This window comes from Phacochoerus africanus, chromosome 7 (genome assembly GCF_016906955.1).
Source record: "Phacochoerus africanus isolate WHEZ1 chromosome 7, ROS_Pafr_v1, whole genome shotgun sequence".
NCBI classification, from domain to species: domain Eukaryota; kingdom Metazoa; phylum Chordata; class Mammalia; order Artiodactyla; family Suidae; genus Phacochoerus; species Phacochoerus africanus.
The window spans coordinates 103,093,902-103,105,282 of NC_062550.1; the positions used below are offsets into that span (position 1 = coordinate 103,093,902).

The 11,381-nt window shown below is 43.1% G+C and overlaps 2 protein-coding genes across 8 annotated transcripts in view; one reads left to right on the forward strand and one right to left on the reverse strand.

Moving 5' to 3' along the window:
* The window catches only part of METTL25 (methyltransferase like 25), a 130,591-nt gene extending 125,149 nt beyond the window's left edge, over positions 1-5,442 (reverse strand). For all 7 annotated transcript variants that reach the window (XR_007135975.1, XR_007135976.1, XM_047788352.1 and 4 more), the window contains exon 1: positions 5,108-5,442. Coding sequence is in view for 5 of the 7 variants with exons in the window: in XM_047788352.1 (XP_047644308.1) it covers positions 5,108-5,366 (259 nt within the window). In the remaining 2 variants the exon portion in view is untranslated. The remainder of the gene's footprint in view (positions 1-5,107) is intronic.
* Positions 5,177-10,872, forward strand: CCDC59 (coiled-coil domain containing 59). The gene is made up of 4 exons (XM_047788354.1): positions 5,177-5,706; positions 6,654-6,990; positions 8,304-8,403; positions 10,530-10,872. The coding sequence occupies exons 1-4, from the start codon at positions 5,553-5,555 to the stop codon at positions 10,689-10,691; spliced, it is 753 nt and encodes a 250-aa protein (XP_047644310.1). The 5' UTR covers positions 5,177-5,552; the 3' UTR covers positions 10,692-10,872.
* The last annotated feature ends 509 nt before the right edge of the window (positions 10,873-11,381 follow it).

Below are 11,381 nucleotides of genomic sequence, written 5' to 3' on the forward strand. Positions count from 1 at the left end.
ACCCTCTCTGGGATTACCTTTGTTTCCAAGGCTCCCCAGCCTAAAATTCCAGCTGCTCTGCCAGCCCTGAATTCTGCCCTTTGACACAGGAATTCAGTCAGGCTTCTGATTTTTCCCACCCAAGCTGGCACATTTTGGGGAGCACAGCGTGTCAAAGGTACAGCAAGTGTGCCTAACTCACCAAGAGGGCTTTCGAGGCTTCACCCTCCCCTAGTTTTGCCAGAGTTTTTGCTGGATTCTCTGGGTCTTGCGTGTGCATGTGCGTGTGGGTGGGTGTGGGTGTGGGTGGGCTTGTTTTCCTTAAGTTTCCACCTGCTCTCGTCCCTGACGACTGTCACGGACACCGGGAGCTGGGAAGAATGCTGTTCGCCAAGGCCTATGCGAGGGGGTCTGGAGCACCCCCAGGAAGAATATCCGTAACCTCCGGCTCTTACCGGATCAGTAGCAGTCTTTCAATAGCTTAACTCTTCTCATGTTTCTGCCTACCCTTGGCCATCTTCCGGAACCTTCCAAAAGTTGTTGCTAATCATCTGGCCAGTGCTTGTCACTGACATCTGCCGGAGGAACTGCCTGGCCTCTTCGAGCTACGATTCCCTGAAGTCTCCTCTGGACTGTTCTAAGAGCCTTCTGCGTTGTCTTCCTGCTGCCACCTTCAGCTCCTCCACCCTCCCCTTTTTCACTCCGAAACATAGCAATCACACCCCCTTACAAAGTCCGTGAAGAGCATCCGCTTCACTCAGGGCAAAGCCAAGTCCTCAGGATGACCTAGGAGTCCCACAGGAAGCTGTCCCAGGCCAGCTCTCAAGCCTCACTCGGATCGGACTCACCTGGACCCTCTGCGGGGCTCCCAACACACCCAGCTTGGTCCCGCTTGGTGCCTGCTGTCCACTCAGCCTGACACACTCTTCCCTCAAGTCATTTTTCACTTTCCATGCCCAGAACGTGTGTGTGTGTGTGTGTGTGTGTGTGTGTGTGTCTATACAGGCTTCCATGTGCCTATCTGCACTAAAATACAGGCTCCAGGGAGGCAGGGACTTTATTGTGTTCAGTACCGTAACTACAGGTAGAAGGCACTCCATAAACATTAGTTGAATGAGTGCGTGGGTTGAGTCTGTCTGCAAAGCCCACGGCATTAGTCTGCTTGAGAGGCCATCACACTGACTGGATGGCTTAAACAACAGAAATTTATCACAGTTCTGGAAGCTGGAAACCCAAGTTCAAAGTGCTGGCAGAACTGGTTCCTGCTGAAGCCTCTTTCCTTGGCTTGCAGACGGCTGCCTTCCCACTGTGTCCTCACGGTTTTTGTCGGTGGCCCCCTTCTGGTGTCTCTTCCCCTTCCTGCTGGATAAGGCTTTTACCCTTATGGCCCCATTTAAACTCAGTCACCTTCTTAAAAACTCTTCAAATACAGTCATTGCGGGTTAGGCTTCAAAATGATAAATTTGGGGGGGGGGGGACACAATTCAATCCACAACACCCAAAATTTATGCCCTTAAAATAGTTATTTTCAACATCTTTTCTTTTTATTTTGTAGAATTATGATTTTTCTCTTTAGTTCTTTTTAGATGAACAGAGGGAAAAAATCTTTCAGGACTCTGATGAGCCCAGAAATCACCTGGCAAGAGAAATTTACTGAAATGGCCCCACGGAGGATTGTCAGAAATAACATGGTCTCATAAAACACCCCATGACCATGCCAACCACCTGCTGGTGGACTTCCGCACACTGTGCGTTAACTCAGGGTAGCTCTGGGGACAGTTTACCGTGACTCCCCAGACACAGCCCGCAGAAAAGCATGCTTCCTGGGAGACCCAAACGGAGCTCCCTCTCCTCACTGCTCCTTGAACGCATGATGCCTGCTCCCACCGCAGGGCCTCTGTGCTCCCTGTTCCCACTATCTGGAGTGCGCTCCCTCCAGAGAGCTTTATGACCCAAGTCTCTTGTTATTTAATTTTTTTTTTGTCCAAAATTATCTCCATCAAAATTATCTCCATGCACAACTGCAAATATATCTCCCTATGTGTCCCTTATCCACACCTCCCTCTGCTACTCGATTTTACCCCACGCCACTTTTTAAAAACTATCTATCCCTTCCATCTAGAATGCAAGCAAGATGAAGGTAGGGGTTTTTATTTACTTTATTTACTATTTCCCTAGCTCCGAGGAAAGTGCTGGCACACAGCAGACAGACAGTGCTGGCAGACAGTAAGTGAATATTTGCTGAGTAAATGAATGAATGAATGAATTTCCCCAAGGTTACAGAGCTGGTAGAATTGGAACTTGTACCTTATTGAACTAAACGGTCTAAAAAATAGCTGCTAAAAATTATTGTACAGAGCAGCTAGCAATTCTTTCATAAGATAAACCTGGTCAAAAAGCAAAAAAATGCTCTTCTGTGACACAAACAACAGACCTCAGACAGTGATGGAAAAAATGCCCATCTTCACTTAAACAAAAGTTAATATTCCTTACAAGTATAAATTATAAAAATTTATTGTTTGATATTAGAGGGAGCTGACCATTTCTACAATTGAATATTTTGCATAAGAAAAATTAGCAGGGGAGTTCCTGTCGTGGCACAGTGGTTAACGAATCCGACTAGGAACCATGAGGTTGTGGGTTCGATCCCTGGCCTTGCTCAGTGGGTTAAGGAACTGGCGTTGTCGTGAACTGTGGTGTAGGTTGCAGATGCGGCTTGGATCCTGCGTTGCTGTGTCTCTGGTGTAGGCTGGTGGCTACAACTCCGATTAGACCCCTAGCCTGGGAACCTCCACATGCCGTGAGTGAGGCCCAATAAATGGCAAAAAGACAAAAAAAAAAGAAAAGAAAAATTAGCAGGTTGAGACATTTTAAGGAGAATAATTTGCACTAGATTCCATTACTGTTGAATAGACACAAAGTATGTTATAAGCGTTTCCCCAAAAGATGTATTTCATTTCTAGCCATGAGAACATATAAGTGGCATTCATTCATTTATTTTTTCGTCATAAACCTATCAACTACCTACTCTGACCAAACACTGTTCCCGGCACTAAAGATAGAGCAGGGAAAAGAACAATCTTATATTCTTGAAAGGGAAACAAAAGCAAACCAAAAACGAGGAATGTATTCAGATCGTGAAAATATTAGTTTGGGTAATAACCGTAGTTCATTCTTTGAAATTCAATCTTAAATAACTCAGAAGAATCTCTGTCACAGTGGTAAAGACCTTAGACTCTGTGGAGTCAGACGACCCAGGTTTGCATCTTCATTACAAGCTGTGCCCCTCAACTGGTGATTTCACAAATGGGGAAATGGAAACCCATTATGCAAGACTAATGTAAAGATTAAAAGAGAAAAAATGGAAACAACACACTGCAGGGAAAATAACAGATACCAATTAGCCGTATAATCATTATTACCATCAGGATAATGAAACAATCTAATTCTTCCACTGTATGAAGATTAGGCTAAACCCATAGGAAAATCTTGGGCTTCATCTTTAATTACCTTTTCTTTTTTTGGAAGCCAAGATGAGTCATTCAATAATTCATTCAACAGATATTCATGGACCATTTAATCATGCACACTAGGTATTTTATGAGGTGCTGAGGATACATCACTACAGGCATGATCTCTGCTCTTTTGGAGTTTAAGTTACCTCATTATCATAGATATTAGATTTTATGAGAGTAAACTGAAGAAACGCCTAACTTTTTAACAATAAACAGTGACATTCAAGAAACCAGTATTTACCAAGACCTATTATAAGACGCCCCTCCAGAAGTGCTTTGCATTTACAGAATGCTCAGTGAATAAAGTTCACCAGCAAGGGAAAAGTTGGGGCCACCTGCAGGCAAAATAGGTGAAATCCCAGGGATGTGTTGGGGTCCTCTCATCATGCTACTTTCAAAATGGAGTTGCCTTAATAAAATCTAAGTTTCTTAAGAACGGGAAATTCCAAAACCTACAAACATTCATGGTAAATAGTAGTAGGTATTTTATAAACAGTTTTCAAATGAGACAGTAAAGTCTAGGTCTTCACCACCATTCTGGCCCACGATCCTCTCATCTCTTTCTTGTACTTACTGAAAGAAAGAACCAGCCTCTCAGATACGCCGCGCTAGTCTGTTCTTCAAACTACTACCAGAGTGATCTTCTCAAATGTAAGTTAAATTAAGCCACTACATATATACATACATACATATATATACACATACATACATATATATATATATATATATATATTGCTTTTGCTTTTTAGGGCTGCACGTGTGGCACACGGAGGTTCCCAGGCTAGGTGTGAAATCGGAGCCACAGCTGCCGGCCTACATCACAGCCACAGCAACGCCCGATCCGAGCCAGGTCTGCGACCTACCCACAGCTCAGGGGAACACCGGATCCTTGACCCACCGAGCTAAGTCACTATATTGGCTGGACTGCTCAAAACGTTTCTCAGCACCCTTCAAACTCAGCATTCTTCCCAAGCCCGGAGAGGCCTGCGCGACCCGGGCCCCGCCTGCATCCCGGGCCCTGCCTGCATCCCCGACCGCGCCTCCCGCGGGGGCCCCTGGCTCCGGCCACGCGGGCTTCGGCAGCTCAGCCAGCCCGCTCTCTCCGGGGCCTGACGGCCCTTGCTGCTGCGCAGGGCAGGTCGAGGCTTTGCCCTCAGTTCACGACGAGCGACGTCACACACCTGCTCTCACAACTGACCGGTTTTATTTCTTCTTGGCCGTGATCACTGTTCGAAGTGATCCTCCTCACTGCATGTTTACCTTCCGCTCCGTTTTCACATGGAATTGCTAAGCATTATGCAACCTCTGCTCCCCTTGCTTCCCTCGGGTCAAAAAGCTATTGCTGAATTACTTAATGAAGACAGGTCCTTGCCCTCTTTTTTCTTTTTGAATTGGGGAAACGCACGAGCCTCCAAGAACGAGAGAGAGGTGCTGGAGGCGCCTCTCCTCCCCCGACGCCGCCGCCACGAAGCCGAGACGTCCCGCGCCTCCCCGCCCCGCCGCGCACCCGTTTCCGCTCGGCTTCCGCTAGGGGGCACGCTTCCCCGGGCGGGCGGGGGGGGACCTTCTCAGTGCCTCCCTGCCCGCCCCGCCCGCCCCCGCCCCCCACCCACCTGATCCTCCCTGGGCTTCCACCAGGAGGCGCGCCGCCGAGGGCTGGGCCTCCGCCTCCGCCGCCGACCTCTTCAGCACCGCCAGCACGGTCTCCGGAGGCAGGTCGACCAGTTGCTCCCACACCGACTCCGTGTAGAAGTCCACCGTATGTGCATTGGAAATGGACAGCGCTTCCCTCAGGAACCGCAGCAGCCCGTGCAACTTGGCACGCAGCGTGGGCAGGTCGGGGGTTACCGGGAGTGGGCAAGAAGCCGCCATGACGCACAGCCTCCCGGGCTATAGGTGGCGCAAACGTGGCCGCCAAGCGAGGGCTCAGGGGAAAGTAGCACAGGCCAGACAAGCTGAACTCCGATCTGGACGCTGCGTGGGCGATCGATTGCTTTTGCCTGATGACGTGTTTTGACTGCGTCCGCTGTGGTTTTCCGGCGCCGCAGTTGAAGTACAATGGCGCCGGTGAGGCCAACCCCGAGGTGGCGGACGGGGAGTTTTGGGACGCGTGGGGAAGGCTTTTCACGGGTCGGATTCACAAACAAGAATGTGAAACAGAAGAGATGGCGACCTAATCATCCTCAGGCCTTCGCAGGGAGCGTTCGCGAGGGTATGTATGTAAGAAAGCAGCTTTTTACAAATCCTCAGGCCTGCGAAATCTTAGGATACACGATCCCCCGAAGCTGGGACGTATGTAGGAATCAGACCCGGCCCTGCTCCGAGGAATCTGTTCTTAAACCCGCTCAAGGCATGGGTGTCTCAGAACTCTGAATAGGAAGCCTAGGCAGTATCGCTTATTCCAAGTTTTTAAATATCTCTCTCAGCTTAATGTCATTTTTGATAAGAGCTCTTCCTCTACATTTTCCCCGTGACACCAAAAGCAGAGCGCGTCTAGGGTGTTAGAGCGGAGGATTGTGTACGACAGCCGGAAATGTCCTGCGCCACACCCTTGCTGATTACAAATACCCCAGAGCTCTTCAGTCTTGTCTTTTTCTTACTCATTTTAGTTTGTACTTCTCATTTTGTCTCGCCGTCATTAAGTGGCCTTAAATCCCGTTGAGAACCTATAGGCCTTAAATAAGTCCAGTTTTCTGATAACTGCTAGCTGTTGAGAAAGTAAAAAACCGTCTTCCCTCATTTGTGTTGAATTACACAATGAAAATCAGTCGTATGGTAGTTTTTCTAAGATAAAATAATAGATGTAAGACTTTTTCCCCCTAGGTATTTATTGAAGACCTAGATTGTTTCAGATGAAATAAGGAATCTGATTTGTGAGTACAGTAAGTTGGAATTGTGCAACACTCTAGTTTTTCCTTCAGATGCTTACTTGAGTTCAGCACAACTACTGTCAGCCTCATCTTTTTGCGAAGGACCAGCATACTCTTCATTCCATTAGCTTAAACTTGTTTTCTTAAAATAACATTTTAAAGCAAAACATAATGTAAGTGTAGCATCTGAACATGATGATGTGAAAAGTTTTCATTGTAAATTAACAACGATATTTTTCATGTACCATATTTTCTGGTAAAGTAATTCATGACTGATCTTCTTCAACAGGACAAGGCTTTGCATTTCGAAGAAAACTAAAGATTCAGCAGAATTACAAGAAGTTGCTTTGGAGGAAAAAGGCAACTCAGACCTCACAAGACTCCCAGTTCACAGATAAATACCCTGATCATCTGAAACATCTCTATTTAGCTGAAGAGGAAAGACTCAGGAAGCAACTTAAAAAAGTTCACCCGTCTTTGTTAGAACGAGCTGACCAGCCTCCGTCGGAAGAACAGGTTGATCAGCCTTTGCCAGAAGAGCCGTGTAGCACTGACCAGGCCTTGTCTGAAGAACAGTGTAGCGTTGAGCAGCCTCAGCCAGAAGAACAGAGTAGCCTGAGAGTAAAGTATGTGTTAACCGTCTTTTGAAATTCTTCACTGTAGATGGAAGTAGCGTTTGACCAAAGAGGTCATGGGACAGTTTCTGCAGTAATTGGAATTTTTCTTCGGCATTTTAGAAATAATAGGGGATTATGTGAAAATATTTTCATGGAGGCTTTCTTGTTAGCTTAAATGACTGAATTAGGCCAGTTTAACCTAATAGAAGAAGTGACGGAATGGGACTTAAGAGTCCTGGGTTTTAGATTTTTCATGTACATTTAACTTCTTTTAACCATTGTTAACTCCTGTTACTAATTTATGTTTTTAAAAAATCTAGTTCTTGAGAGGTATGATAGTGTAGCACCTAACATAATGGACTCTGGACCTGGAGTTAATATGCTGGTGCCCAGTAGCTTCTTCTCTAAAACGGAAATACTAAGTGTGTAATTTAGAGCTGCCATGTTGGACAACCCCAGGACGGATGGTTTGCACAGACCGTGGTATTCCTGACCTGTGTCTCACGACACGGGGAAGACTAAATGGGTTCATTTATATATAGTACTTAAAGCTGGGTGATACGTAGGAAGTGCCATATGAGTGTTAACTGATACTACTGTTACTATTATTAATCTGTCCCCCCTCCTCCTGCCCCGAGAACATAGACTCGGTTGCAATTTAAAAACAAATGAAACAGGGGCTCCTGCTGTGGTGCAGTGGGTTAAGAATCTGACTGCAGCAGCTCAGGTCGCTATGGAGGCATGGGTTGGATCCCCAGCCTGGCACAGTGGCTTAAAGGATCTGGCATTGCCACCAGCTACAGTGTGGATTCAGTCCCTGGCCTTGGGAATGTCTGTATGCCATGAGTATGGCTATAAAAATATTATTTTAAAAATAAAAACACAATGAAATGGAATAGAGACAAATTGATCAAAGAACTTCTGAGGTTAAAGTTCATGCACACCTACAATATCCTTCATAATGTCCTTCAATTTAATGCCTTTTTTGGTCTGTCATTTCTGCCATTCATATGCTGGTCTCCTGTTTTTAAACATTTTAAGATCTCTCAGAGCTTTCTGTATTTTGCTAGGTTGAAGTATTTCTCCAAGACTCTCCATTTACCACTTTCTATATCTTGAAAGCTGTAACTGAATTTTTAATATCTTATTTGGCTATTTTGCTAATGAAATTAATGTCTTGTTTCTTTCAACTTTTCTTCCCCCTCTTCAATTGCATTAATGAGATTTGACTTTGTATAAGTACTATATTTGACATAATTGTGTCGTAATTTTGGTTGTATTATTTTTTAATACTGTTATTTGTCTTCCTTTATCTTACAAAGCTCCATTACTATTTCAAAGAAAAATAAAAAGAAAACATCAAATCAAAAAGCACAGGAAGAATATGAGCGGATACAAGCTAAGCGTGCTGCCAAGAAACAAGTAAGATCGATTTTTTAAATACCTAGAGTCATTTTTCTTTATCCTAAGTGTACATATGTGCTTTTCTTAATATGGGGCACATGATATGCTCTCTCTAAATATTTGTTAAGTAAATAAATGATCTGAGAAGAATTGGAGAATTTCAGCCTGAATGCTGAATATACCTGTTTATATTACCCTTGAGAGGTGACAGTAATAGTTTAAGAATAAGATTTTCAGGGTACTATATGTAGGTAAATAATATGAGCATATAGGACAATGTTTCTGAAGACTGGTCAAATAGTTGCACTTTTTAACAAGTGTCTCGAGATTCTGTATAATAAAATTTGAGAACTACTTATTTAAGAAAAACATAGAGGATTTTCATAAATTTACATCAAAGCAAGTAAAAGTCAGAGGGAGGTTTTAGAATATTTACTCTCAAGCATTGGTCTTGCCTATTAAAAAATTACTGCTCTTTGCTGTCATTCAGAAATCCAAAATTAGAAAGCGTTTTTCAAATTAGAACAAAATTTTTCGCAGCTTTAACAAAATTATTTTATCTGTGGTTAAGTCTTATTTCTTATATTGAAGATATATTAATCTATCACTTTGAAAAGGATAGCATGTCCATCAAATTACCCCAAAGATCGTGCTGACATATAATTTCTTTTGGGTCTTAGCTTTGTGATTTGTGTAATTAAGAAATCTGGAAGTTTAACATTTTAAAATTTGTATGATTAGGAAGGAGTTCTTTGGTGGCTTAGTGGTTAAATATTCAGTGTTGTCACTGCTGTGGTGCAGATTTGATCCCTGGCCCAGAAATTTCCACATGCCAGAGGTGCTGCCAAAATAAAATAATAAAATTTGAGTGATTATTCTTAAACTGATGGCAGACTAGGATGAAGCAAGAACATTTGTCCATGGAAAAACTTGACCTTTGTTTCACAGCTTTTTACAGTATGCTTTTTTTTTTTATATCCAAGCTCCTAATAGCTGCCACCTTACCATGTGAAGTAAGGACCATTATACTGTAAGATATCTAATATTTAAAAATTTTTCTTTTTAATTTTTAAAAAAAACATGCTATGGCTTTGTAATTACGAAAACTGGGTATCAGCCCTTCCTCTGTAAGACGAAGAGAAATCCCTGGCATGATGTTCTTAAGGGAGCTCCTGCGGTGGCTCAGCAGTAATGAACCTGACCAGGACCCATGAGGACATGGGCTGATCCTTGGCCCTGCTCAGTGGGTCGAGGATCCGGAGTTGCTGTGAGTTGCAGTGTAGGTCGCAGAGGCGTCTTGGGTCTGGCGTTTGCCGTGACTGTGGTGTAGGCTGGCAGCTGCAGCTCCAATTTGAACCCTAGCCTGGAAACATATGCAGAGCATGCAACCCTAAAAAGACCAAAAACAGAAAAAAAGTTCTTTAAAAATGGAGTATGCTGTTTGTGAAAGCATTTTGTTCATTATGTCACCACACGGATGTCAGGCTTTGTCATTAGCAGCTGTACGTGTTATAGGGAATGTTGAATAGCAGTGCACTTACTGCATTATTTAAGAACGTTTAACCTTTATATTTAAGAATATTGCATTTCAGATAGTGTTTTTGAATTATTTTTTCTTAAACTCAAATGAATTCGAGTCTTTGTCTTAGCAGATGAAATGAGCATAATAATTTTTAAATGATCCACATCACAGCACCTCATACAATGTGTTACATATACACTGTATGTAGTCAGTAAATGCTTCTTGAGTTAAATCTGTCGGATGGCAAACTTAAGAGAGTACCAGATACTCTGGGAATGATGTTAGTGTTACGTGGACTAGTTAACCTCTAAAGACACTTCTGACTTTCCAGTGGACCTCATTAAACGGTGAAATGATTAAATGTGTGTGCCTTCTCCCGTGCTCTTAATTTTATTTGTATGCAAATAATTAAAATTGTTTCCTAAGTTGACATTATTCTGTGTTATAGAATGCATCATAGTGCAAAGGCAAAGAGGCACTACTGCACTTAGGAGTAACACTTCCCATTGTGCAGCATGTAAGACAAACCAAGTGTTTGCATGGTGATAGCTATTTTAGCAGAATCATTGAATAATACCTACTGTTTGTTACTAATGAAAATTACATATGTTGATAATTTCAGGAATTTGAGAGGAGAAAACAAGAGAGAGAAGAAGCTCAAAGGCTCTATAAAAAGAAGAAAATGGAAGTGTTCAAAATATTGAGCAAAAAGACTAAGAAGGGCCAACCAAACTTGAATTTACAAATGGAGTATCTTCTTAAAAAAATACAGGAAAAACATTAAGTCAGACTTGTTGTCTGATTAGTCAAGGGTTAAAATATCTGCTGGCTATTGAGTTCTTTTGTATATGTCCTGTTCCTCCTAACAACTAAATTTGTCAACAGAAACTGGATTGCTAAGCTATACTAAATATAAAGTCTAAATATTTTTTGATTTTGTAAAAAAAAATTTTCTGTATATGCGCTATTTGATATGATTTGTTGATCCCTCCCTTCCTTTCTTCTTCCCTCCTTCCCTTCCTTGCACCCACAGCATATGAAGTTCCCAGGCTAGCGGTCAAATTGGAGCTACAGCTGCTGGCCTACACCACTGCCACAGCAGCGCCTGATCCAAGCCACGTCTGCGACCTGCACCACATCTCGCAGCAATGCCAGATCCTTAACCCACTGAACAGGGCAAGGACTCGAACCCACATCCTCATGAATACTAGTCAACTTCATTACTTCTGAGTCACAATGGGATCGCCTGATTTGTTTCTTATTTATTTGCCACTGAGGGAAGATTGTCCCGAAGAAGAGAAAGAACCTTTCATTTGAGCAACAGGTTCAAGTGTATTATACTTTTATATTATATGAAATTCAAATGAAACGAATTCTGACAATGAGGAAACTGAGCTTTCAACAAATCAGAGATATGTTTATATTTCAACTACTGTAACACACAGCAGTCAACTACAGAAAGATATAGTAATCA